This window comes from Ovis canadensis, chromosome 11, assembly GCF_042477335.2.
Source record: "Ovis canadensis isolate MfBH-ARS-UI-01 breed Bighorn chromosome 11, ARS-UI_OviCan_v2, whole genome shotgun sequence".
NCBI classification, from domain to species: Eukaryota; Metazoa; Chordata; class Mammalia; order Artiodactyla; family Bovidae; genus Ovis; species Ovis canadensis.
In genome coordinates this window covers 43,075,207-43,103,111 of record NC_091255.1, presented here as the reverse complement: position 1 = coordinate 43,103,111, position 27,905 = coordinate 43,075,207, and the positions used below count along the sequence as shown (strand labels likewise).

General features: G+C 61.0%; 1 protein-coding gene and 1 non-coding gene across 2 annotated transcripts in view; both read left to right on the top strand.

The window, feature by feature from the left end:
* RAI1 (retinoic acid induced 1) overlaps positions 1–27,905 on the top strand; it is a 103,636-nt gene that overhangs the window by 70,181 nt on the left and 5,550 nt on the right. Inside the window, exon 3 of the mRNA XM_069542988.1 lies at positions 21,132–26,637. Coding sequence (XP_069399089.1) covers positions 21,148–26,637 — 5,490 coding nt within the window. The 5' untranslated portion in view covers positions 21,132–21,147. The remainder of the gene's footprint in view (positions 1–21,131; positions 26,638–27,905) is intronic.
* Positions 12,884–12,956, top strand: TRNAE-CUC (transfer RNA glutamic acid (anticodon CUC)). Its single transcript has one exon. It is a non-coding gene; the product is annotated as a tRNA-Glu (tRNA).

The window sequence follows — 27,905 nt, the reverse complement described above, 5'->3', positions numbered from 1 at the left end:
CACAAATCTCTGTTCCTCGTTCATTCCCAAAACTGTGAGCTGTTGATCATTTCAAAAATCTCAGCTTGCTGGAGAAAATACAGAAAATAACCAAGAGTGCAGAGAGAAGAACAGACGTCACTGCCCGGCCCTCCAGTGCGGCATCTGTATGTGCCCCCCTAGCTTTCACATCCTGCCCAGTTCCTTGTGCACCAGTTCATGAGTGTCTGCCTGGGTCTTTGGAAACAGGGCTGCTGAGGCTGGGATCTGGGGTCGTGCCATGCTGTGTGACCTTGCAGGAGTTGGACACCCTCTTGGAGCCTTCGCTTCCGCATCTCTGCACGTAGGGAGAGGTTACGGTGGTTTCTTGGGCTCCACTCAGAGCTGACATGGGGGGTCTTAGTGGTTCATCAGCACGGGTTCAGTTGGGAGCCTCCTCCTCAGAGCAGAGTTCATCGTGCCTTTGGAGAGGGGTCCTGGGCAGATCACACCTCCCTGAACCCCCGTGAGCCGTGGAGTCTGGCGGTCTGCTGACTTAACATGTTCATTGCTCTCAACACAAAGCAAGTGCGCAGTTGATAGGAGCCATCCTTACAGGCGTGACCAGCGGGTCAGACCCTGGTCTTCATGCTGCGGGAGAGGCGGCTGGCCAGGTCACCTCCTCGGGCTGGCTTTGTGGGCTTGTGTTCAGAATACCCTGCACTTGCTCTTGTATGGCTCTGTTGCTTTTTGAGCTGGAACTGGATTTTTCATCTTGCACTGGGTCCCTCAAATTACGAAGCTTGCCCTACTCTTAACAACAGGATTGTAGGGAGCAGAGCATACGATGGCCTGGGCCAGCACCCCACGCCGTGCTCCAGGGCTGTGTGTGAGGGAGAGGCGGACCAGGGGCTGCCCGCATGGCTGTGGAACCTGCCAAGGGCAGGAAGTCTTGGTGGGAGGTGGGAGGTGGGAGGTGGGTGGGTTGGGGGGACCTACCAAGCTGTGGCCAGACACCCCGGGGGATGCAGAACAAGGTCAGAATCAACTGAAACCGAGCCGAGCGCCTGTGAAGAGGAGGATGGGCTGCAACATCGGCACCCACGCCCCGGGGATGCGACTCCCCCGCCTCGGGATGCAGGCTCAAACGTCCCAAAGCACCCACCTGGGGAGGGGTGGCGCCTCGGTGCCCGCAGGTGCAAGGAAGGGGCAGGTTGGGCAGGAGGCCTTTGGTTGCAAAGGCAATTCAGCTGAGAGGAAAGTGGAAGTTAGAGGGCCAAGGAGGAGTGGCTCTACCTCAGGAGGTGGACAGGGCATCAGGCAGGTGGGGGGCCACCCCTTCCTCTCTGTCACTCCTGGAGGGCAGGAGAAGGGGGTCTGGAAGGCTCTGCTTTCTGGCATCCCGAGTTGGCCTCTTTGAGGAGAACTGGCCTTGCGTGGGCCCTGGGGCACTGCCCTCACAGCGGTGGGGGAAGCCGGCTCTTGAGTGGCAGCTGCCTGCCCCAGGCACTCAGGGAGCCAGGCGTCCAAACTGGGGCAACCAGGGGCTCCATGATCCACAGGGGCCACGGGAGGGCATTGCGGGCACCCAGAGGCAAGGGAAGGGCTGCTTCTTGCTGACGAAGTCCTCCCGCCCTGGGTTTGGCCTGTGCAAGTGGGGGTGGACGCCCCGGGAGGGCTGAGCGGGCCTGGCGAGGGGCAGCCCCCGCTGGTCTCATGCAGGAGGCCAGGGCAGTGGGAGCGGCGCACTGAGCACGGGGACTAAGCAATGGGGAGCCAGTGAAGGCTGTAGGGCCAGGGAGTGCCTGGGGCTGGGCTTGTGAGAGGCCATGTGGTGGGGAGGCTGGGAACCCGTGGCCAGACCTGGGCTGTGGTCGTGGAGACAGGAGGGGGGCCCTGAGGACTCTGAGGGGCCTCCTCACAGATGGACCATGAGGAGACGGGGCAGAGGATGAGGTGTGTACGGAGGGGGTCCTCGGGGTGACATGGGCGCGCTGAATCTGGGGATCTGGAGCTGCAGAGGGGGGTTGAGGCAGGGGGCTTTGCCCTCAGGAGTGGCCGAGGCTCGGGGAAGAGCAGAGCCCACTCAGGAAAGGAAGCCAGAGTCTGAGGGAGACTGGGCCTCACCAGGCTCCCTTGCACCCTGGTGTCCTGTGTCCCTGGGGACGGGCAGGACGAGCCCTGTGATGAGAAGCCACAGGACTGGGACGGGGATGTCCAGAGTGAGCACTCAGCCCCCCGTCCACCTGCTGGGGGAGGGCAGCCCTTCTCCCACAGGGCGGTGGGGCGGCCAGGCCTCAAGGACAAAGGCAGGCGGGGGCAGGGGAAGGAGCTTGTGGCTGGGAGCTTAATGGCCCCGAAAAAAAAACATAAAACTGGAGAATTATGGGGAGACATAAACAGAGCTGTCAGGCATTAGCTGCAGGGCGACGGCTCAGCCCGGGAAGAGATGCCGGCGGCTGAGCTAGGTTCTTGCGTATGCACGGAAGGACAGAAGTTATCGAAGGAGGGAGATTAGGGAGATGCTGCCTGCACGCTCAGCTCCCTAGCCCAGCTCTTCTCACGCTCTGGCTAAGGCCCGGCCACACGCTGACCCTGGGGGCTGGGCCGGGGCGGGGGTTGGGGGGGCCTCCAGGGGCTGGGGGTGGGGGGTGGGACTCAGGCCCAAGGACAGAGGTGGGCGCTGGCCCCACAATTTATGGTGCTCGCACACCCTGCCATCTTCATTCTCACTATCGCTGCTGATGTCATTAGCCAGGCACTAATGGGCTTAAATTTCACCTTAAACCGTCCCTGTGTCCCCGTGGATGACAAGCATCCTGCTCTCCCCAGCTCTGCAGAGCTGCTGGGCGGGCTCAGCAGGCATGCAGCCCTCCTCCTCACCTGCCTTCCGGGTCCCCAGCAAGAGGTCCCCAGGGACCCTGGGCACACTTGTGGGTCAGGGGATGCTGGGAGCCCCAAGCGCAGGGACAGGGCCCAGGAAAGGGGGCTTCTTGATGAGCTCTGGAGGCCCTGGGATGACCCACACAGCAAGGTGCAGCTGGGGTCCAGCACCTCTCCCCGTGCCCCTCCATTTCTGGGCGCAGGTGTCATGACAGGGGTGGTTGCAGGGGGTCCCTAGGACCCTGGAAATTGCCCGCCATGTTATTTTTCTTCTTTGACTGCACCCGGTCTTAGTTGTGGCATGTGGGATCTTCCTGGATGAGGGATAGAATATGTGTCCCCTGCACTGGCAGGTGAATTCTTAACCACTGGACCACCAAGGAAGTCCCTGCCTGCCATGTTCTTTAAAGCCTTGAGGAAGTCTTATTTCGCTCAGGCTAAAAAAAGGTAGCAATGGCATTGCTTGGGGTTGGAATTCCACCCGCTGCCTGTCTGCCCACCCACCCATCCATCCATTCATTCACTCACTCAGTCATTCGACAAACACAAGGCCCATGACCCCTGGCTTGCTCATGTCCATCAAAGGCCTAATTAGCTTTCCTTTTGCACCTGTGAGAGGGAACACATGGTGATCTTTAAATACAGGGTGTTTGGAGGACAAAACCTTCCTCACGCTGGCTCTGCAGATGGAGGGAACTGCTGGGAGCTCTGGGGCTGTGGGGGTGTCGCGTGGACCTGCGGGCCTGTCCAGTTCACTAGGATCAAGTTTGCCTGAGGAGCCAGCTGGGGCTTATCCACCATCAAAGCCGGCTTGCAGGGGCCTCTGCTGGAGCCAGTCCTTTCCCATGGGAATCTCAGGCCCTTGTATGTCTCCAGGGGCCTGTCCTTGCTGTGCTGGAAGCTTCGTCCATCCATACCGAGATAGCAGTGCCAAGGAGGTCTTGACTGGAGGGAGACCACCACCCCCTCGGTGTCAGACAGTCCCTGCAGTGGGACAGGGATGGGGACGAGGCTGGTGCAGGCCTGTAGGCATGAGAAAGGAGGCCAGAGATGGGGGCCGGGGGAAGCGGTTCCAAGCCCCTGTGCTGTGTCAACCCCTGCCCTTGCTGGGCCTCAGATGTGCAATCTGTCACACAAGGGTGTTGACCCTGCAGCCACTGGGGACGAGCTGGTAGATGTACTGGAGGTGGTGTTGCCTGGTGGGTTGGAAGCGTGGGCTCTGGGGAACCCCGAAGCTGTCCCTGCTTCTCCCCGTCAGTGTTTGGAACCTGCTGCTGAGTCGGTGCTCCTGCCTGACACTTCCAGACCCTCACCGCGGCCCCCAAGGCCTCCTGCCACGCTCCTGCCAGGGAGGCCTCTGGGAAGCCTCCTCTGAGCCTGAGTTCCTGCTCAGGTGTGATTAGGGCCCTATCTGCCCCGCCTGCCCTCCCGGACTAGCCAAAGCTGCCTCGGGAAGTGTGCAGCCTGGCCATCCTTGACCCAACCCACAGCCTTGAACTATAATAAAATCAGGCCTCACAGCACTTTGCTATCATGGTGCTTCTGGTCCTCACAAGCTGTGCAGCTCTGGACAAGTGCCCTAATCACTCTGAGCCTCTGTCGCATCATCGGTAAGAGGAGTTAAAATACGTAGACTGCTTCTTTGAACAGGGCTCTGCACACGTAAGCATCGTGTGAGAAGCAGCTACGAGGGTGACGATGACAAAGCACTTTTCTGTCCATGTTCTCATTGGCTCTTGCTCAACCCCGTGAGGTGGGCCCAGTCTCCTGGGTGAGGATATAGAGGCCCAGAGAAGTGGGGTGGGGGGGGGTGGGGGGGGTGGGGGGGGGTGGGCGGCGCTCACCCGAGGTCACACGGCGAGTCAGTAGCAGCCTTTGGGTATTTGATGCTCTTTCCAAAGACACAGGAGGCTCTGGTCTGGAAAAGAGCAGCCCAGAGCCAGGCAGATAGAGGGGCCTTTCTGAGTCCTCTTTCCACAGGCCCGGGCCTGCAGAGGCCTCCAGCCAGCCAACCAAGTCTCTTTTACCCAAAGTGCCAGCTTGAGAACTCAGACAGCCAGGCCTCACTCTGGCCACTGCCTGCCGAGACAGCATGGCCGCCCACCCAGGCAGGCACCAGCTGCTCCTGAGGCCAGAGCCCGGTTCCTGCCACCCTAGACAGCTCCCAGCTTCCTGACCCCACTCCTCAGCCAGCACTAGGACTGGTCAAGGATTTTCCCGAACTTGCCCTCTATTATAAAAAATCATACAAATGTTTTCCTCTTAGAAATAACAACTTGCTTATTGGGCCCTGCTCTGCCAGGCACTGTCCCGAGACACGCTGCCCTCCAGGGACTGACCCCCACGCCTGCTCACGACTGAGGTACCGAGGCCCAGCCCCAGGGCTCGCAGGCGGCCCAGCTGGGACTCAGCCCAGCATTCCCAGACGGTCAGCCGCGTCCTCACAGCCCCTGGGAGCCAGAGACGCCTCTGCCCTTATCACGAGTGTTGCCTTTGTTTTGGTGATTGGAGGGGAGCAGAGTGCTGGTAGAAATGGAGTGAGAAGTTCGGTGTCCCACAGACCAGGAGCCATCCCTGTGAGCCCCAGGCCCCGTTCATCAGGGGCCCTGGCCGTGGCAGCTGCCCCCGAGGCGGTGCACCCAGAAGCAAGGTCATGGCCTCTGTGGGGGTTCAGGCCTGTTTTCTCATCGGTAAGATGATGCATGATCGCCGTGCTGCCTGTTGCAGGACTCAGTGAGGCTGCCTCCTCTTGGCAGCTGGGCTTGTCCCTCCTGCTGATGGCCACTGCCTGCTGTAGCCTGGCAACTGGAAAAGCGCCGGGCCAGACGGGAGCCCGGCATGGGGCGCACTCTCCAGCCATCTTCAGAGCCAGCCTGGAGGGTAGGTATTTATCCACCGTGTAAGCTTAAAATCTTAAGTGCGTATCACAGGCTCATGGTGAAAAAAGAAAAATCAAGTACCCCTCCTCTCTTATACAGGTGGGGCCTCTCTGCGCACTGTCCACACTGTGGTTTGCTCACCAACCTACAGGCTGCACCCCATCCACACACGAAGCCCGCATCCACGGTACAGACCTCCGCACATGTGTGTCCCTCAGCCCCTCACGGGGACACACATAGGATCTCCTGGCTTTGGCTTCTGCACACAACACTGCAGCTCATGTTCTGCAGACCGCTCTGGGCCTGGCTGGGCCGGGGCAAAGGCATGGCTGGTTCCTATTTACCAAAGAGCTCTCTCAGTGGCTGCACCGGCTTACCCCACCTCCATAACTCGACCAGGGCCTGCTGCCGGCCAGGGAGAGACAGGCATCATATCCACACCAGCACTGGAGGGGCCAAAACAAGTGGTTTCCCCAGAGGAATCCTCCGTGGTCTGGCACGCCTCCGGGCCAAGCCGGCCTGAGAGAACCCAGGTCCGCCCCTGGCCCCTCCTCCAGAGTGTGGCCCCGGGCGTCAGGTCTCTGGGCTCAGCGCTGTCATCTGTGAAGCAAGGGTGGTCATGGGACCCACTCGTGGGACTGGCATGAAGATGAAGTTTGTTGTGAAAGTGCTTACTAGGGCAGCGCCGGGCACGTGAGGTGGTGAGGATGGTCTGGGTGAGCCCTGTACCCACCCCAGGTCTACAGCTCCTGGGGTCGGTGCTGGGGTCTGAATCTGTTGCCCCAGGGAAAGGGATAGGGTTTGGAACCATCAATGGAAAGAGGGGATGAGTTTAGCCCAGTTTCCCACTGCCCTGACAGGGACACTGAGGCCCAGGAGGCCTGGACCTGAAGTGACCGTGGGTTCAGCAGCATGAGCTGCCCTTCAGTGCCGCCAGGAAGCAGGGCTGGGTGCAGAGTCTGGGGGGGCGGGGGGCAGAGCTGCAGGACCCCGGCTCTGAGACAGACGGCTCAGGAACATGGAGCCACAGGCTAGCGCCAGGTCCTGGACAGCCCTCGTTGGACAAGACAAGACTCAGAGGCCCTCGCCGAGCCCAGCCTCCTCCAGGGGCTGAGAGCTTGCTGCCCTCTGCAGCCCCCAGGCCAGCAGGCAGCCTCACCTGGGAGCTCGTTAAGAGTCACAGAAACCCAGACTCTGCCCTCCACCCAGCTCACGCACAACAGCGGCACTCCAGCCGAGAGGACGGCTCATCTGCTGTGGGTGTCGGGACACGTCTCAGCACAGACCTTAACCCTGGGTCCCAGCCCCTGGCCCTGACCCCTTCCTGAGGACCTGCTCTGTCCCACCCTTAGCTCCCTGGGAGGCAGAGGCAGTGCAGGGTCTGGCTCTCGCCCCGTGGGCAGCGCTGGAAACCGCTGCCACTTGTGCTGCCTCCACCAGGCACCAAGCACGGTATCTCCGCCAGTCTCACAGACCCATGTTGGCGTGTCAGGGAACGTGCAGGCGTCAGCTGGGGAGCATGAGGCTCAGAGAGGTGAAGTGAGCGGCCCAAGGTCACCCAGCATGGTGTGCAGAGCTGTGTGGCATCAGAGCCCAGGTCTTTACGAGATGGGGACCGAGTTGGGCCAGGTGACAACTCCCAGTGCTCCAGAGCCACCAGCGAGCCCCCACAACTGGAGGATGTGACTCTGACATCTCTGGAGCCCCTGTCTTGGGAGAAGACTGCCCTCTCCCTGTGGTCAGCACAGAGCTGGCCAGCAAAGATTCTCCCGCAACTTTCCAGAACAGGCTCCCTGGGGTCGGGCTGAGTTCACTGCGAACAACTGAGAGAGGCGCTTCCCCCAGACACCTAGTGACCGGAATCTGGGACGGGCTGGGAGATCTGGTTTAGTTGGAGGGGAGGCCTGAGAGGGCCAGGCCTGGGGAGAAAGAAACACGCTTTCAGCTACAAGCACAGAGAATGGGCAGAAAGTATCCTGTCCGTCCTGGGAGAGAAACAGAGTGCTGTTCAGAACAGCTGGACGCTGGACTCAGACAGCTGCCCTCCCCCGGTTGCGCCCCCTCCCCCCCCAGCAACTCCACGTCTCACGGCTGCATGGAGGAGAGGAAAGTCAGCCAGGACAAAGCAGCAGCTGAAAACCAAAGGCAAATATTTTCCATCCTGAGGAGAGTGGTCCCGGGCTGCCTCCGGATTTGAGCTGGCAGTGCATTCCCCAAAAGCCAGTGCTTCTGGTCACCAGGCGATGTGTTTAGGGGAGCTGCCCAGGATCCACTTGGTTTTGGGGAGAGCCAGGAGTGGGGGGCAGAGGGGGCAGCAGCTCATCCATCTAAGCCTTGCCCAGAAATGGAAGCTCCCTTCCCAGCAGAGGGGCAGCAGGGGAGCCCGGAGCACAGGGTGGCCCCAGCTGTTCATCTGGCAGAGTCCCCCCAATCCAGAATCCAGCCTTGAGATGGAGACTCCCTCTCATATCAAAATAGGAGCTGCCTGTTGTTTGGGTGATGCAAAACTGCCAGGCCCTATGTGAAGTTGTGGTTTGTCCTAACACAGCCAGACACGTGTGAAGAGCTTGTGACATTCACATCTGGGCTGCACATGAGGTTCCTCCTGGGACCCTCAGTAAGACCCCCATCCCCAGAGTGGTTGGGTCTGAAGGGGTTGGGAGGGGCTTGAGGGGAGGAGATGGATGGGGTAGTTGGTGGACGGTGTGATTTCTCTCCAGCTCTTCACCACACCAGGCCCCTGCCCTTTTTTTCTCCCAAGAAAAACAGTTTTCTGACATTTTCAAAGGAGCAAACCAGGGCCTCCCTTCTCATCCTTGGCCCTAGAATGGGAGGACTCCTCCCACAAGCTGGGGTGGGAGGAGCTAGGAGCCCTCTCCCCATCCCCCACTCCAGGGCTCAGTTTCCCCATCCGTGAAATGAGAGGTCACATCACCCTCCAGATGGCAGCTTGAGGGTCAGCGGTATGATCTGCCAAGGCCCTAGCAGGGGGCCAACACGCTGTCCTGCTGTTATACCTGCTTCCGGGGTCTGAGGGTTACTGAGAATTTTCAAGACCTGGGGGAAGCCCCAGGCTCTGTATCCAGGCTGGTTGAGGAGAGAAGCCCCGTGACAACCCCCCTTTGCCCTGCTAGGCTGTGTGTGTGCCCAGGGGATCCCTGCTCTGTCCTCAAACCTCCTCCTGTCCAGGCCAGGCTGGGCCTCCCAGATGGCCCAAGGGTGTCAGCAGACCAGCTGTTCTCACATCTGTATTCCACCCCAGCTCCAACCGGCCAGGCTTCTTACCTCTGCAGTAATTTTGGTCAGAGGCTGCTACCCTAGGGTGGGAGCCTCGCCTGCTTGCTCCCCCCACCCCGCCCCCCATCTCCGTGCCCCACCCCCACCCCGCCCCATTCAGCTAGTCCTGGGAGAGAAATCTGGCCCCAGTTCCCAAATATGCCCTGTAGTTTGCTGCTACTGGGCCAGCACTCCCGGCGGGAAGGCCCTTTTCCCCCTTCCCAGCAGGCCAGACCTCCAGTCTACCCCCCACCCCTGGAGGCTCTGCAGCCGTTTTCTCTCGCCCCCCGCCCCCCCCCCCTTAAGGAGGGAGGTGGTCAGGGGGTCGATGCCTGAGCAGTCTGGAAAATGTCAAGTGACTGATCCAGCCGAAGCCCCCAGGGGTTTCTGGGTCCAGCCCTATCCTTAGCCGCCCCCCTCTCTGGGGCGAAGGACAGGCTGGGGTTTGGGTGGGTGGCCTTTTGGCGAGCAGGGTAATGGGAGTGGACGTGGACTTCCTGTGCCTCAGGCCTCTGAGGAAGGGGGCGGGGGTCTGGTCTGCTGGGCCTGCCGGGGAAGGGGCCGGGAGGAGGGGGGAGGCTCGGGGAGGAGCGCGGCCCCCCCCCCCCCCCGCCCCGCGCCCCAGGCCCGGCCTGGCGGTCCGCCTTGAAGTCGCCGGTGTGCAAGGCCGCTGCTGTGTAAATGGTGTGTGTGTTTGGAGCGGCTTAGGGAGGAGGCTGGAGATGGGGGAGGCAGCGCCCCACTTGGCGCCGCCGCTGCCGGAGGGTCCGCGTGTTAGAAGCTCCAGCTTCGTCGATGATTGAAGAAGGGTGGGCGTTGAGGAGAGAAGGACGAAATCCAGAGGGGGTCTAGGCGCCCTGACTTGGCCGCCGTGCGTCTGCAGAGGGAGAGCTGAGCGAGCGCGGAGGGAGGCGAGGGGACGAGCGCGCTGGGCTCCCCGCCCCCAGCCCAGCCGGTTCCAATATTTCGCAGAAAGGCACGCGGCTCCTAATCGGTCCTTTCCAGGCTGAGATTTAGCCGCGCGATGCCCGTGCAGGGGCGGGGGCCGCGGGCCGGGGGAGGCGCTCAGAGTCCGGAGGCGCTGAGCGAGGTGAGGAGCCTGCGTCCTCGGCTGCTTGGGCGTGGGGGGGGGGGGGGCGGGTAGGCGGACGGGCGCGCAAACCCGAGAGGCTGGGAAGGAAAGGGGGGCAGGTTAAAAATAACCCTCTCCGGCTGGGAAGCTCGCGCGCGCTCTCGCCTCGTTCGGTGCCAGAGGACTCCAGGGGAGGTGGCGTTGGGGAGGGCAGAGCGGGATTCCCCCTCCTCGGCGGGCGGGGTGCCCGCCTGCGCGCCGCGGCTGCACGTGTGCGGGGCCGTGCGCCCGGGCCCCCGCGCCCGGCCGGGGCGCCCCCTCCCCGGGACCGGGCGCAGCTGGCGGCGGAGGGAAGCTTCGCTCCATTATTCATTATTTACGAGCGTTAATAGGTTTGAGGCGCGGCCGAGGGCACGGTGGGGACCAAGGCACTCGGGCCCGGGATGCGGAGGGAGGGCCGTGCCGCCGCGAGGAGGGGGTCTTCACATAGGCCTCGGTGTTGGGGGCGCTCCTCTGCCTGGCTCCTCTCCGCCCGCATCGAGGCGGCGCGGAGCGCCGAGAGGGGAGTGTGGGCCTTTGATTGCGGCCGTCGGCTTCTGTCCTTAGCGTCCTCGCCCTTCCCGGGGCGCTGGGAGGGGGTTCGGGTTGTACGCCCCGCCCTGCGCGCCCCTCGCGGCCGCCGCCGCCGCGTTCCCGACGCAGCCCGGGCCTCATTTATCATCATCTTTGGTCAAGTGGAGTGTGCAAGGAACAGCTGCTTCACTCGGCTGACTTCCGAGGGCGGCTACAGCGGGAATCAGGGAGATGAATGATGGGGGCCGGGGGGGGGGGCGCAGCCCCCGGGGTCCCAGCGCGGGCCGGAGGGAGGCGCGCGGTGTCTCCGCCGCCTCCGCCTCGTGGCGAGAAAAGCGCCCCTTCCTTGCTCCCGGCGCCTGCGATCGCGGGACTGCGGCCGGGGCGCCCCAGGAGGGGCCGGCGCGCGGCTGGCGGAGCCCGAGGTCGCCGCGACCTTGCTGGGGTCAGCGGGTTGGGCGGCGGAGACGGCGGCGCGGCGTCTTTGGTGGCGCTTTCCGGATTGGCGCAGAGGCCGGGAAATCGGGCGGGGGCGGGCGGGGGAACACAAATAGAAGGTGAAATTTTACCTGCCCCTGAGGGAGTCCTGCGGATTTTCTCCGGCAGCGGCAGGAGCTCTGCCTTTGTCTTACACGCCTGAAACATCTGTTGCGGGGGGAGGGGGGGGCGACGAGGCCGCAAGCGCCCCCGCACGCCCCCCATCCTCGCCCCATCCTCCGCTCGGCGGGTGCCCGCGCCGCGTTAACCCTGCCGACGCTGGGGCGCTCACCCGCCGCCCCCAGGGCTGCGTGGGAGCCGGGGGCGGGGGCGGAAGGGTTAACGGCCTAGTCGCAGACCCTAATTGTCAGACCTGGGCCCCGCTTCGTTTCAATTACCCTAAGTAGAGACTGAATGCGCAATTAACGAAGTCAGCTTGCCAACTGGAAAGCCGGGCCGCGTTCACGTTGAGAATACTCCACCAGCTGACTCGGACTAAGCAATTTCCTTCTCTCACTCCCTTTCTCTCTCTCTCTCTCCACCCCCTCCCTCTTTTTCTCTCTCCTTAATAATAAAATTATACCAAGCAGTTTGCGGTGTGGCAGGCGGCCAGAAAAGCGTTTCTTTAAACGCCGCCGTCTCACAATTAGGCAGCAAGAGGATTTGACACGCCGCGGCGGCCTGACAGGCGGCTTCCTCCCCTGGGGCTGGGGGAGGGAGGGGCGCCACTTCCCGGCTTCCCCAGGTGGAACCGCGCCGGGAGGGGCTGTCAGGATGCAGCGGAGAGGGGCTGTCAGGCAAGGAAGGGATGGGAGGTTCCTGCCCAGGCCGGGAAAGGAGGGGGTGTTCTAGGACCCCTGGGATGCTGGATGTCCAAAAGAAGGGTCTGGACCCCCACTTCTGGCCTCCAGCTCCAAGTTGGTTTTCTGGTGGCTGGGCATTCTGGAGCCAACGATCTGTAGAGGTCTCTCAGCCCAGAGGGACCTCCTGGACAAGTCATGGCCCCTGTCTAGCCCTAGACGGCTTCCACTAACCCTCTGCAAAACGAGGAGGTGGCTTGACCTGGAAGGCTTCTGGTGGCTCACTGCTCACAGCAGCTGGCCTTGCTGGCGGTGCGGTAGAGAGGGATGCTGGCGCCCTGGTCAGAAACAAGCCGGGAGACCCCACTCCAGCTTTGTAGACCAATGGGCCCCACAGAGTGGGGAGAGTGGCCCTTCCCTGGGAGCAGTGAGCAGGCAGCAGCTATAAATGGCAGGTGACTGAAGGACTGCTGGAGGGCAGGGGAGGTGGTACCAGGTGAACAGTGGGCATCTGACTCCCCATCTGGGAGGGGTGGTAACTGGGACCACCCACCTGGTCAGCCCTGCCTCCCATCAGTGGGCCCCCTCCTTCTAGCTGGCCCTGACCACCTCATTTCCCCACCCCCAGAGCCCCTTGTGGTTGTCACACCCCCACAGTCATCTGCCTGTCTGATTGCCTCAGGAGGGCAGAAGTCACTGCTTTTTCCTCTGGATCCTCAGCACCCAGCTCTGCCCCTGCGCAGCCTGTAAGAGACAGGCTTGGTGAGCGAGTGAGTATGGGCACTCAGGGCTGTGACCCAGAGGCTGTGGAGGGCAGAGCAGAAGCTCTGTCGTCCCTTCCTGGTTGGCTGCTGCACGTGTCCTGGCCTCCAGGCCTGCCATCCACTGTTAGGGCTGTGGTGAGGGTTAGGTAATGTACTTTTGCCCCTCTGTCCAGGCAGCATTTAGTAGGCATCTACTGGGACTTCCTGGTGGTCCAGTGGCTAAGACTCTGCACTCTCAATGAAGAGGGCCCTGGTTCAATCCCTGGTCAGGGAGCTAGATCCTGCGTGCCGCAACTAAAGATGCCGCCTGTTGGAACGAAGACCCAGCACAGTCAAATAAAATATTTTTTTAGAAAGGCACCTACTTGGAGCAGTTTCTAGGTTTAGAGCCTAGGACGCAGCAGATGAAGCCCTTGCCCTCCTCAGGCTACTTTCCAGCAAGGCAGACACAGGTGAAGTGGCTCATTAGACCATTAATTATGTAATTACCACTGTGATGATGCCATCAGGGAGCCGGCAGGGACCCAGCAATGTTGCGGGGCGGGGGGAGACGGCAGGGCCTCCCTAATCGGTGCTGGGGTGGGGCTCCAAGGAGTGTTATAAGCACCTCTGTGGCCTTGGGCCTCCTACCACCAGCCTTTGCAGCCCCCAGAGCTCTGGTCCCATGGGGCCTCCCGCTGCTCACAGTGCTGCCCTCCACCCGGCCCCCAGTGCTCCACTCCACAGCTTAAGTGAATAGTGCTGGTCTCAGGGCTTCTCCCAGAGTCCAGGGAGTGTTCTGGGGGCTTCTGTTCCCACCTTTTCACATCAGGCACCCCTCAGGTGCCCAGCATTGCCCAGGCCAAGTGCTACCTTGGTCTGACACCGGGGAGCTTGTGAGCAAATACAGCCTGAAGCCCGGTTCTCTTGGATCTCTGGGGTGTTAAACTTTTTTGCTTGGTTGATAACATTTTATTAAATTTTATAGAAGTCTAGTTGATTTATAATGTGTTGATTTCTGTTTTACAGCAAAGTGATTCAGTTATACATATATCTATTTTTCAGATTCTTTTTCATTCTGGTTTATCACAAGATACTGAATACAATTCCCTGTGTTCTACAGCAGGACCTTTGTTTATCCAGCCTGTATGTGATAGTTTGCATCAGCTGATCCCAAACTGCCGATCCATTCCACCCTTACCTTTTGGCAACTACAAGTCTGTTCTCTGTGAGTCTGTTTCTGTTCCATAGATACGTTCGTTTTTGTCATATTTTAGATTCCACATGTAAGTAATATCATGCTGTATTTTTCTCTTTCTGACTGACTTCACTTAGAATGATGATCTCGAGGTCCATCCGTGTTGCTGCAGATGGCATGATCTCATTCTTTTTTATGACTGACTAGTATTCCATTGTGTATATTTGCCACACCGTCTTTATCCATTCCTCTGCCAGTGGACATCTAGGTTGCTTCCATGTCTTGACTGTTGTGAATATGCTGCTATGATCATAGATAGGGGTGCATGTATCTTTTTAAATTAGAGTTTCCGTCTTTTCCAGATACATGCCCAGGAGTGGGATTGCTGGATCGTATGGTAATTCTGTTTTTAGTTTCTTGAGCAGCCTCCATACTATTCTCCACAGTGGCTGCACCAATTTACATTCCCACCGACAGTGTAGGAGGGTTTTCTCCATACCCTCTACAGCATTTGTTATTTGTAGACTTCTTAAATGATGGCCATTCTGACAAGTGTGAGGTGGTATTATACCTCATTGTCATTTAGATTTGCATTTTTATAATAATTAGCAATGATGAGCCTCTTTCCATGTGCCTGTCAGCCATCTGTAGGTCTTCTTTGGAGAAATGTCTATTTAGCTCTTCTGCCCAGATCACATTTTTTAAAATGAGAGATTCTTCTATGAAACACTCAGAGGCTCTGGCACCTTGGATCCTGCATCCCACAGGCAGCAGTCAGCTGGAGCAGCTTCCCTCCCTCCTCACCTGCGCCCTTCACAGGTTCACTTTCTGCCACCCCCCAGGGAGATCTTTGTCAAATGAGTGAGGAGGTGCAGCCACAAGCCCCTCATCCCCACCCAAGTGTGCTCTGTACCTGTACCCAGCCTTGTTCTGGATATTTTCATACTGTGACACTTTATGTATGTATTTATTTTTAAGCAATTAGACATTGGATTTTGTTTTATTAACTGGCAGCATCTGAGATCTTAGTTCCCCTACCAGGTATCGACCCTGTGCTCCCTGCAGTAGAATGGTGGTCTTAACTACTGGACCAGCAGGAAAGTCCCATGTGACATTTTAAACAATATACATTCAACAATTATTGTTCAGTCATGTCCAACTCTTTGTAGCCCACCAGGCTCCTCTGCCCATGGGATTCTCCAGGCAAGGATACTGGAGTGGGTTATCATTTCCTTCTCCAGGGGATCTTCCTGACCCAGGGATGGAACCCACATCTCTTGTGTTTCCTGCATTAGCAGGTGGGTTTTTCAGCACTAATGTCATCCACGAAGCCCTAGCTTGGGATATGGGTGCAAACAAAACAGGCAAAATCCCTGCTTTCATGGAACTTCCTTTCTAAAGAGGAAGCCAGCCAGCCCTGTGGCTAGTTACCTTAGAGAAGTAGGGGTGGTGTAGGGGAGATGGAATGTGAGTTTCAAACACAGTGGTGAGGGTCAGCCACCTGAGAAGGTCACATGAGCAAAGGCTTGCAGCCCAGGAGCCAGAGGAGCCATGGAGATCCCTGAGCATGGTCTTCCCAGCAGAGGAAAGGCTGTGCAAAGGCCCCGAGGCCTGGGGAGATGCTGGACTGACTGCCAGTTCAGTCCTTTGGTACTTGCTCTTCCTTAGGAGGTCACAGTGGGTGGGGCACACAGGGTGAGAGGACAAGACTGAGTTGAGAGGTGAGGCTCTCTCCTTGCCGCCTTTGGTTCCCCTGAAAGCCAGCAGACAGACAGACTCTCTGGCATCCGTAGCGTGCAGCCACCTGCAAGACCAGCAGGGCACCGGGCAGCTGGGGAGCCCCCGACGCCAGCCTCTGCACCAGCCCCTTGTACTTGAGTGCGTGGTTGACTGACCCCGGCCCTCTTAGCTGTCTGCATCCCAGCACCACCCCGTTTTCTTTTCCTCATTTTGACAGAGTTGGGGAAAGGGGGTTGCTTTTTGTTGAGTGGTGGATAAAATGATGCAAAAGCAGCCACTATCTACAGGAGACCGATGGACGTGGAGCCCCCTCGCCAACTGCCTCCTCCCCCCAGAGGGCTCCAGGAGGCCAGCAGCACAGCGGCTCTGACCCCTTCCTGCTGCACTACACCTCACAGCGGGGAGGGGGCTGGCTGGCCATCTGCCTCTCACCCCCTGGACCATGGGCCCCTCCAGCCCAGCTGACCCAGATCTCTGGACCCACTGGCCCTCACATCCCAGAAGCTGCACCAGGGGCTTCAGCAGGCATAGCTTTAGAAGTCAGGGAACGGAGCTGAGAGCTTAGCTTTGCTGCCTGTGGGCTGTGCTGTGGGAATTCAGCAGGTTACTCCTGAAAGTGGGGTCATGGCTCCCTTCCTGGGCAGGGTACCTTAGGGAACTAACAGAGCAGCAGGCCCACAGGCAGTGCCCTGAAGTGCCCAGGATAGTAGAGTGCTCCGATGGGGCACTACATCCTCCTGGTGGGTGAACCCCAAGCAGGGGCTCTGGTCTGGTGGCTTAGTAGGTCATGGCTGCTCCACCGGGGGGTCCTTGGAGGAAGCAGCTTGGTGGGCTTCAGGAAGTGCTTTCCAAACATCTGCAGAGTCCAGAAGCCCCACCCCCCCATTCCAACATTCTTCAAACAGCCCCCTCCCCTGGGACCCCAGCCTCAGCAAAGGGGCCTGGCTGTCTGCCTGCCTCTCTCTTGGGCCCATAGAGTGGCATGTCAGACCTGAGGGGCTCTCCCTTGGGTGCCAGTGAGCGAGGGCTGCACAGCGTTTATGGGGGTGTTGCCCACACGGGGCGGGGGGCTGCCTTGTTCTCTGTAATTCCTTTTGCCCCTGGATGGCCCCCTCTTCCCCAAGCAGACCTCCCCCAGTGACTGACCCAAGGGTCTTCCCTGTCCAGAGGCCTGGGGGCACTGGGCTGTCTTGTCTTGGGGCCTCCTTGGAAGCTCATTCCCCCCCATTCAAGCCAAGCCCTTGGGACTCAAAATAGACCCCATAGAATAGCCGTAAGTTTGAGTAGCGACTAATGGTTTTAATCAAGGTATCCTGTTCACAGTCTTCATCACCTACAACTCAGAGGGAGGCCCAAGGTGGTCCCACCGGCTCTTCGGACACCCCCACCCCAAGCCTCCTGGTTCCCAGGTCTTGAGGGGGTTGGGTTTTAAAGCTTTTCCCCTGCAGCTACAAGTCAGAAAACCAGGTCACAAAACCACCCTGGGTAGGCAGGTGGGATGCTGCAGCCCCAGAGCCAGCTGGGGTACAGAAGCTCCCTTCTCGCCGCCTCCCTCCCTCCCCAGCCCCAGCGGAGCTGCAGTAAGCTCCTGCCTACGCTGTCAGGCCCATCTCCCTGACCTGAAGCCTGACCCTGGGGGCTGAAGAGGCCGTGGACCCAGTGAGTTCTCTCTGAGGCTGCTCAGCGTACAACAGGCAGCCAGGAGTGGACTCCCTTGGGTGGGCCCAAGCCGGCTTCTGGGGCCTCAGAGGTTGCAGAGGGGACATTGGAACCCCCTTACCTCGTCGTGCTCCAGCGGCCTTCCTCTAAAGTGCAAATTCTCAGTCCACACTGCTGCAGCGTCCATCTGGAAAAGCTTCCTGTGGGTGGCTCACAGGCAGGTCCTGGCTTTTCTGAGCCTCCCATTCTCTGTAACAGGGCAGGAGGGTCAAAGCAGTGAGTATACAGAAGGGGGGAACAGGCCTCATGGCTAAGGCTGCCCCTGGGCTCCACAGTGCCTGCAGGGGGACCACAGAGACTTCTGCTCTTTGCCAGAAAGAAGGGCTGAGCCCTGGCTCACCTGCTACCAAACCCCTTGGGGGGCTGCTGGTCTTGTGCCTGGGGTGGGCTCTGGGGCTCATCGCATCCCCTTGCAGGGCAGGGATACCTGTCACTGAGGTAGAGAAGCCCTGGGGCACAGGGTGGGCAGGCCAGCTTGCAGGAGTCACCGTGGGAGGTGATCTGGAGCTCAGGACTGACCTTCTCCCTCCCTCCTTTTCCCTCTTCCTTTGCTTCCCATTTGGCTAGAATTTCAGAGATGTGCCTTGACCTAGTGTCTGGGAGAAGGGGGAGGGGAAGCAGGGATGGGGAGGCCAGGCTGGACTGGGGAGTGAAGGAGTGTTGGCGGGCGCTCTCCTGACCCCCAGCTGGTGCCCTCCTGCCCGCTCCTTCCCTCCCAGGTTCGGAGGTCACCATCTACCTCCCGATGCTGCCCACCCCAGCTCTCTGCCTGCCTCTTTCCCTCCTGTTCTTTGATGGTGCTCTTGAAAAGTAATCATAATCACAATAATTAATAACAACAGAGCCTGTGGCAGGCCAAGGCAGCTCTTAAAGAGGCCGAGCCCCACTTTGTCCTGGTGGCGCTGGTGGGACAGGGCCTAGTGACAGCCTTTGTTCCTACACAGGTGGCAGGAGCCCACCCCCACCAGGCTGGGGGGCGGTGCTGGGGTGAGCGTTCTGCTGCCTTCTTCATCAGGCGCGGGGCTTCTCGTATTTTAATTGAACTGTCTTTTCTTCGAGATAGATGCTCTCACCACGTCCAGCTGCTCCTGTGTGTCGGAAAACCCGCTGTAACATGGCTTGGCGACATTAAAAGATGCGGCAGCTGGACTGATTAAACAGGGAGGGGGCGCTGGTCAGAGCATGCTCTCTTTTTAAATAATGTTTCTGGTAATGCATTTTGGGGGAATGTGAAAAAAGTATATTAAAAAAAGCTGTAGAAATGTTAATGATATCCACAAGACACTCAGCGGGAAATGAGCGCGATCTGGGACTAATAAAAGCCGGGATGTAATTTGTGCAGAGAGACGAGGCAAAGCCTCCCAAGCCAGCCTGGGTGTACAAGTTCCGGGCTTGTAACATGGCCGGGGAGGGCGGGGCAGGGCCCAGGGGCCCAGCCAACCTTGCCTGCCCACAGGGGACACCCTGAGCAGAGGCGCCTCCACCTACCTCTGACAGCCTGGGCAGTGGGGGCCGCCCGCAAGTGCTGCCTGAGGGCAGCAGGGGACGCCCACCTGGGAGCCCGGTGTGGGGGCCCCAGGGCTGCCCACCTGCAGGAGCCACCCGTTAGAACCAGCACTGCCTCCAGCTCTGGGTCACAGCAGGCACTCCTGTCATGTTTGATCCAAGCCGCGGGATGGACTGAAGTGGGTCAGAGGGGGGCCTCCACATCAGGGCGCCTGTGATGAGCCAGGGAGAGGCCATGGCCATGGGGCTGGCCCTGGAATGGGCTGTGGGGCCCTGTGGTGGGCTTGGGGCCCTGGGGCTGAACCAGCCAACTGCCAAGGGCAAGGAGGGCCCTGGGCTGGGCTAATGGGGCTCCTTGGGGCTGTCCAGCTGCCCTAGGCTGGACTTGCTCAACTCAGGCCCCTCCCAGGTCAGCTGCCCTCTGACCCCCACAACTGCATGAGGAGGTGGGAGCTGGGTGAAGACAGGGTGACCGAGACCCCCGGGGGAATGCTTCTTCCCTTTCACATCTGCATGTCGGCCCCCCTTCTCTGTGCCCCCTCATTTTCCGTGCCTCACAAGCCCTGGAGGCTCAGAGCACACGCCAGGCCACCCCTTCCTCTTGGGTTTGGAATGGGCCCTGAAAAGTTTCCTGTGCCCTCCTGGGGGCCTGGGCCCTGCAGGTGAGCAAGGTGTGGGTAAACCCAGAGGCCAGGATGAAGGCTGCCACCAGCCCTTGCTGTGCCTCCCTGTGAGCCAGGGGTGTCCTTGCTCCTTCCTCCCTCCTCGAAGGGTCTTAGGGGAAGGGAGGGGGGCCACTAGCCTGGATGCTACAGCCGGCCTGTTATGTGACCCTATGGTTCTGCCCTGAAGGGCCCCCCCAGCCCCACCCCCACCCTGGGGTCATTTCCTGACCCAGGATCTTGCTTTGGTGCAGGCTGGACCCCTTGTGTGCCCAGCCCCGAAAATCATAAACAGATGGGCTCTCGGCCCGGCCCTGACCCGGTGCAGCCAGGCGAGGCTGACCTGGAGGCCCAGGCGCCTCAGGCAGAGGGACTGCAGCTCTGCCCCATCTCTGCCTCATCAGGGCCGCACAGCCTGTTTACGTGCCTGTAACACCAACACAGAAGGCAGGGCCACTGCTCGCACCCCTGGGAGGGACAGCTTATGCCCACAGTGGCTCGGTGGCCCCTCCTCAGCGTCTGCCAGAAGCAACAGACAGCTTCCAGAGGGCATAGCAGTGACAGAGAGGGGGAGTATGTGTGTGTGTAATAGATGGGGAGTGTGTGTGTGCACTGATGAAGGGGTGTGTGTGTGTAATGATAGACAAGGGGAGTGTGTATGTGCAGTGATGAAGGGGTGTATGTGTGTGTGTATAACAGACAAGGGGAGTGTGTATACAGTGATGAAGGGGTGTGTGTGATGGAGAAGGGAAGTGTGTGTGTGTAATAGACAAGGGGAGTGTGTGTGTGCACTGATGAAGGGGTGTGTGTGTGCAGTGAAGAAAGGGGATGTGTGTGTGTGTGTAATAGACAAGGGGAGTGTGTGTGTGCAGTGATGAAGAAGGGGTGTGTGTGTGTGTGCAGTGATGAAGGGGGATGTGTGGGTAATAGATAAGGGGAGTGTGTGTGTGCAGTGATGAAGAGTGTGTGTGTGTGTAATAGACAAGGGGAGTGTGTGCACTGATGAAGGGATGTGTGTGTGTAATAGACAAGGGGAGTGTGTGTGTGTGCAGTGATGAAGCTGTTTGTGTGTGTGCACTGATGAAGGGATGTGTGTGTGTGTGTAATAGACAAGGGGAGTGTATGTGTGCAGTGATGAAGAAGGTGTGTGTGTGTGTATATGCGCGCACGCATGCTCACGTGCGCAGACTCCAGGCCTCAGTGAGTGGTTTCTGGGGCAGGGCAGGCCACCCCCCGTGCCATGCACACACACGCACACACTCACGAGCTGGGTCACGCCTGAACACTGCTGCGCTGGGGCTAGATTACCGGATCCAGCAGCCCCAGGGGACAGGGGAGCGGGAATGGCTAAACGATTCTGAGCCGGCGGGGAGGGGGAGGGGAACTGGTGGCAGGAGGGGGCAGCTCCCCAGTGGCTGGCGCTGGGCAGCCGGGCTGCACCTCCCTGTCCCCGTCAGAGCAGGAATTACAGAGCACACGGCCCTGACACACAAGTTGTCAATATGTGCACAGCTGGTGGGGCGGCTGCAGGAGGGGGCGGGGCGGGAGGGGGCCGGCTTTCCAAGGGAAGGAAATGGCCTGTCTGAACCCCGCCCGCTCTGCCCTCCTCTCCCCGCCCTCCCTCTCGCCCTTTCTCTTTTCACAGATAACCAGCCCAAGTCATGCAGTCTTTTCGAGAAAGGTGTGGTTTCCATGGCAAACAGCAGACCTACCAGCAGACCTCACAGGAGACGTCGCGCCTGGAGAACTACAGGCAGCCAAGCCAGGCTGGGCTGAGCTGCGACCGGCAGCGTCTGCTGACCAAGGACTACTATGGCCCGCAGCCCTTCCCCGGTTACGAGGGCGGCGCGGGCACGCCCGCCACCGCGCGTGCCGGCAAAGGCCTGTCCTCGCCGCAGGCCCCGCCGGGGAGGCCGGCCTTCGCGGGCTACACCGTCCAGGACGGCAGCCCATACCCAGGCCGCTACTCGGGCGAGGAGGGCCTGCAGGCCTGGGGGGGCCCCCAGCCACCCCCGCCTCAGCCGCAGCCCCTGCCAGGCGGGGTGGGCAAATATGACGAGAATCTGATGAAAAAGACGGTGGTGCCCCCCAGCCGGCAGTATCCAGAGCAGGGTGCCCAGCTGCCCTTCCGGACTCACGCCCTCCATGTCCAGCAGCAGCTGCCGCAGCCCCCACCATCCCTGGCATACCCCAAGCTCCAGAGGCAGAAACCCCAGAGTGACCTTGCCTCCCCCCTGCCCTTCTCCCAGGGCGGCCACTTCCCCCAGCAGTCCCAGTCCTTCCCTGCCTCCTCTACCTACTCCAGTGGCCAGGCCAGCGGGCAGGGGGCCCACTCCTACAAGAGCTGCACGGCCCCCTCTGCCCAGCCCCACGACAGGCCGCTGACCGCCAATGCCAGCCTGGCCCCTGGCCAGCGGGTCCCGAACCTTCACGCCTACCAGTCCAGCCGCCTCAGCTATGACCCACAGAAGCAGCAGCAGCAGACCCTCCAGAGCCGTCACCATGCCCAGGAAAGCCTGCACTACCAAAACCTTGCAAAGTACCAACACTATGGGCAGCAAGGCCCAGGCTACTGTCAGCCGGACGCAACTGTCAGGACCCCAGAGCAGTACTACCAGACCTTCAGCCCTGGCTCCGGCCATTCACCCGCGCGCTCTGTGGGCCGCTCACCCTCCTACAGCTCCACCCCGTCACCACTGATGCCCAACCTGGAGAACTTTCCCTACAACCAGCAGCCACTCGGCCCTGGGGCTTTCCCCGCCGGCCTCACCGACCACAGCCACTTCATGCCCCTGCTCAACCCCTCCCCGACGGATGCTGCCAGCTCTGTGGACACCCAGGCCGCCAACTGCAAGGCCCTGCAGAAGGACAAGCTTCCCGAGAGCCTGCTGTCGGACCTCAGCCTGCATAGCCTCACGGCCCTGACCTCCCAGGTGGAGAACATCTCCAACACCGTGCAGCAGCTGCTGCTGTCCAAAGCGGCCGGGCCTCAGAAGAAGGGCCTCAAGAGCCTGGTGGCCCGGACACCGGAGCAGCACAAAAGCCAGCACTGCAGCCCCGAGGGCAGCGGCTACTCGGCCGAGCCAGCAGGCACACCATTATCGGAGCCGCTGAGCAGCACACCGCAGTCCACGCATGCTGAGCCGCCCGAGGCCGACTACCTGAGCGGCTCTGAGGACCCACTGGAGCGCAGCTTCCTCTACTGCAGCCAGGCCCGCGGCAGCCCCGCCAGGGTCCACGGCGGCTCCAAGGCCAAGCCCGAGTCCGTATCCACCTGCTCCGTGACCTCACCGGACGACATGTCCACCAAGTCTGACGACTCCTTCCAGAGCCTGCACAGCAGCCTGCCCCTCGACAGCTTCTCCAAGCTTGTGGCTGGCGAGCGAGACTGCCCGCGGCTGCTGCTCAGCGCCCTAGCACAGGAAGACTTGGCCTCCGAGATCCTGGGGCTGCAGGAGGCCATAAGCGAGAAGGCCGACAAGGCCTGGGCCGAGGCGCCGGGCCTGGCCAAAGACACCGGCAAGCCGCCCTTCTCTCTGGAGAACCACAGCGCCTGCCTGGACCCTGTGGCCAAGGGTGCATGGCCACGGCCAGGGGAGCAGGAGTCCCTGCCCGAGGCACTGCAGCTGGACAAGGGCAGCAGCGCCAAGGACTTCAGTCCGGGGCTATTTGAAGACCCCTCTGTGGGCTTCACCACCCCTGACCCCAAGAAAACAGCCGGTCCCCTCTCCTTCAGCTCCAAGGCCACCCTGGGGGCTGCGGCCTCAGACCCCACCGTGGCTTTTGACTGCTTCCCAGACACGACCTCTGCCGGCTCGGGGGATGGTGCCCACCCCTTTGCCTGGCCCGAGGAGAACCTGGGGGATGCCTGTCCTCGGTGGGGGCTGCACCCCGGCGAGCTCACCAAGGGTCTGGAGCAGGGCGGAAAGGCCACAGACAGTGCCAGCCAGGACGGCACCCGGGAGGCTTCGGCCTGCCTGGGCTTCCAGGAGGAGGCACCCCCTGGGGAGAAGGCTGCAGTGCCCCGGGACTCCCAGCAGGAGGCGGCGGGCGGGGTGAAGGAGGAGGCAGGCGGGCTGCTGCAGTGCCCCGAGGTGAGCAAGGCCGACCGCTGGCTGGACGACAGTCGGCACTGCTGCTCGGCCGCCGACTTTGGGGACCTCCCACTGCTGCCAGCGCCAGGCCGGAAGGAGGACCTGGAGGCCGAGGAGTACTCGTCCCTGTGCGAGCTCCTGGGGAGCCCTGAGCAGAGGCCGGGCCTGCAGGATGCACTGTCACCCAAGGCCCCGCTGCTGTGCGGCAAGGAGGAGGTGGAGGAGGTGCTGGACCCCAAGGCCGGCTGGGGCTCCCCGTGTCCCCTCTCTGGGGACTCAGTCATCTTGCTGGGCCCCACCGTGGGTGCCGAGTCCAAGGTCCAGAGCTGGTTCGAGTCCTCCCTGTCCCATATGAAACCAGAGGAAGAGGGGCCCGAGGGGGTGCTGGCTCCAGGGGATTCTGCTGCTGTGACCCCAGAGGCCTCTTTGGCGCCAAAGCCAAACAAGCCTGCTGTGCCCGAGGCCCCCATTGCCAAGAAAGAGCCCGTGCCTCGCGGTAAAAGCTTGAGGAGCCGGCGGGTGCACCGGGGGCTGCCTGAGGCCGAGGACTCCCCGTGCAGGGCACCGGCACTGCCCAAAGACCTGCTGCTCCCCGAATCATGCACGGGGCCCCCCCAGGGACAGATGGAGGGGGCGGGGACCCCAGGCCGGGGGATCTCAGAAGGACTTCCCAGGATGTGTACCCGCTCCTTCACAGCCTTGAGTGAGCCCCGCACACCCGGACCCCCAGGCCTGCCCACCACCCCTGCCCCCCCAGACAAGCTGGGGGGCAAGCAGCGAGCCGCCTTCAAGTCAGGCAAGCGGGTGGGGAAGCCCTCCCCAAAGGCAGCGTCCAGCCCCAGCAACCCGGCCGCCTTGCCCGTGGCCTCCGACAGCAGCCCCATGGGCTCCAAGACCAAGGAAACGGACTCGCTGGATGCACCAGGCAAAGACCAGCGGTCCATGATCCTCCGGTCCCGCAGCAGGGCCCAGGAAGCCTTCCACTCCAAGCGCAGGCGGCCCTCGGAGAGCCGACTGCCAAACTGCCGTGCTGCCAAGAAGCTCCTCGCCAACAACCACCTGCCCGCCACGTTCAAAGTTGCTGGCAGCCCCCAGAAAGAGGGGAGGGCAGGCCAGCGGGCGAGGGTCCCCAAGCCTGGTGCCAGTGGCAAGCTCTCAGATCGACCCCTCCATGCCCTCAAAAGGAAGTCAGCCTTCATGGCTCCTGTCCCCACTAAGAAGCGCAACCTGGTCTTACGCAGTGGCGGCCTCGGGGGAGATGTGAAGGAGGAGGGGGCCGAGGGCTCCCCAACCCTTTTCAAGAGGATAACGTCTCCCAAGAAGGCGAAACCCACCAAGGGCAATGGTGAGCCCACGGCGAAGCCACCGCCCCTGGAGACCCCAGACACTGGCCTCAAGCTGGCCTCACGGGCGTCCTTCCAGGGGGCCATGAAGACCAAGGTGCTGCCACCCCGAAAAGGCCGAGGCTTGAAGCTAGAGGCCATTGTGCAGAAGATCACCTCGCCCAGCCTGAAGAAGTTCGCGTGCAGAGCACCAGGGGCCCCTCCTGGGAATCCTGTGAGCCCATCCCTCCCCGAGAAGGAACGTGGGCTCAAGAGTTCTGGGGGCAGCCTTCTGGGGTCAGAGGAAGGTCTCTTAAATGTGAGCCCCGGGCAGAAGTTCCCAGCAGCTCTGGGGGCTGAGCCATTGTGCAGAAATCCGACCAATAGATCCTTAAAAGGCAAACTCGTGAACAGTAAGAAACTGTCCTTGACCGATAGTTTCAAAACGGAGGCCTTCACATCCCCAGAGGCCCTGCTGCCCGGGGGCACTGCCCTGGCACCTAAGAAGAGAAGCCGGAAAGGCAGAGCTGGGGCCCTTGGACTCCCCAAAGGCTCCTTGGAGAAAAGGCCCCACCTCGGCCCAGCTCTGCTGCTAACTCCCCGAGACAGGGCCAGTGGCACGCAGGGGGCCAGTGAGGACAGCTCTGGCATAGGAGGCAAGAAGCCAAAGACGGAGGAGCTGGGCCTGGCTGCCCAGCCCCCAGAGGGCCGGCCCTGCCAGCCCCAGACGAGGGCACAGAAGCAGCCGGGCCATGCCAACTACAGCAGCTATTCCAAGCGGAAGCGCCTCACGCGGGGCCGGGCCAAGAGCACCACCTCCTCACCCTGTAAGGGGCGTGCTAAGCGGCGGCGGCAGCAGCAGGTGCTGCCCCTGGATCCCGCCGAGCCTGAAATCCGCCTCAAGTACATTTCCTCCTGCAAGCGGCTGCGGGCAGACAGCCGCAGCCCCGCCTTCTCGCCCTTCGTGCGGGTGGAGAAGCGGGGTGCGTTCACCACCGTGTGCACTGTTGTCAACTCCCCGGGAGAGGAGCCCCAGCCCCAGAGGAAGCCTTCCTCCTCCTCGTCCTGCTCCTTCTTGGACGCGGCTGGGGCCTCCCTAGCCACGCTCCCTGGAGGCATTGTCCCACAGCCTCGGCCCTCCCTGCCCCTCTCCTCCACCATGCACCTGGGGCCCGTGGTTTCCAAGGCCCTGAGTACCTCTTGCCTTGTTTGCTGCCTCTGCCAAAACCCGGCTAACTTCAAGGACCTCGGGGACCTCTGTGGGCCCTACTACCCTGAACACTGCCTCCCCAAAAAGAAGCCAAAACTCAAAGAGAAGGTGCGGCTGGAGGGTACCTGTGAGGAGGCCTTGCTGCCTCTCGAGAGGACACTCAAAGGCCTTGAGTGCCCAGCTGCCGCGTCTTCTGCTGCCACCACCACCATTGGGAAGCCCCCCAGGCCTGATGGCCCAGCTGATCCGGCCAAGCAGGGCTCTCTGCGCACCAGTGCCCGGGGCCTGTCCCGGCGGCTGCAGAGTTGCTACTGCTGTGACGGTCGGGGGGATGGCAGTGAGGAGGCAGCCCCAGCCGACAAGAGCCGCAAGCATGAGTGCAGCAAGGAGCCGCCGGCTGAGCCTGGTGGGGACACCCAGGAGCACTGGGTGCATGAGGCCTGTGCCGTGTGGACAGGCGGGGTCTACCTGGTGGCCGGGAAGCTCTTTGGGCTGCAGGAGGCCATGAAGGTGGCCCTGGACATGGTAAGAGGCCAGTCCCGCTGGGTGGGGTCCTCGGGTTCTGTAGGCAGTCAGGCAGGCCTTCTTTCCAGTGCTGTGGCGTGGGCCAAACAGACCAAGTCACAAAGGAGTCCAGGGGCTTAGCCAGAGAGCAGAGGCACCCCCAGGCCAAGGCAGGACACAGTTGCCCACCCTATCCTAGACCTCCCTGCTGCCCGCTCAGCCCGTACCCACCACACACTCAACCGACCCCTTCCAGCTGCAGCCCCTGCACCCTCCTGACACCCGTCTCCAGTAATCAGCTGAGACGCTGAGTCCCCAGATGACAAAGGGCCTCAGAACTGCCTGCCTCTTATGATCTGAGGTGGATCGGGGCCTCGGAGAAAGAGCCCCTCCAACAACAGGTGGCTGGATGGTCAGCCCTTGTCGGTAGGGTGGTTCAGGAGTCTTTCCTGCAAGGCCCTGAAACATCCCAGAGGAACTGCAGCTGCTGTGTGCCTCTAGGCACGTAGCCTAACCTCTCTGTGCCTCCGTTTCTTCATCTCTAAAGTGGGCATAACAGTCCCATCAAGCTGTCACAGCTGTGCCTGGCCTACCCACGAGCCCATGACTTATCTGCTGGGGCCGTGACAGCGGCAGCTCTCCGACGATACTAGCATGTCGCGTCCCAGCAGTGCCTGTCACTCTGGTTACTACAGCTCTCTTGCTCCACGAGCTCCCTGCTGTGGACCACGCTCCTGTCCCCTCGCCACACTGCTGTCCAGTGTCTCCTGGGCAGGCACCCACCATGCCACCTTCCAGCTCACTGCCCTGCACCTTCCCTGCCTGCCCACCTGCTCCCTCTGGTTCCCCACTCCCCCGGTCCCCACGAGCAGTCCTGTGCTGGCTGTCACCAGGGAGATGACTTTGCTGTCCACCTCTCCCTGCTTCCTGAGCCTCTGCTACCAGGATGTGGTCCAGGACCTCTCCATGCCAGGGCAACCCTCCACCAGCCTCCACCCAGATGGAGGAAGGCCCTCCTGGCCTGACAGTCCGGGGTCCCTGTGCTTCCCTGCCCAGTTCTCCTTTCCTCCCATCCTGTGTTTTTGCTTCTCTCTCATCACTGCCTCATTCCCAGCTTCCTTGAAATAGGTTCAGGTGTTCCCCTCCATTGAACGATAACGCCCACACTCACATCCCCTCCAGAAAAGTGCCGAGTGGCGTACCCCCGAGGTGCACATCCTCAAAGCCCCGACCTGGCTGTGCTGCTTCTGCACCTCGTCTGAGCCTCGGTGGGGGCCAACCCTGGTCCT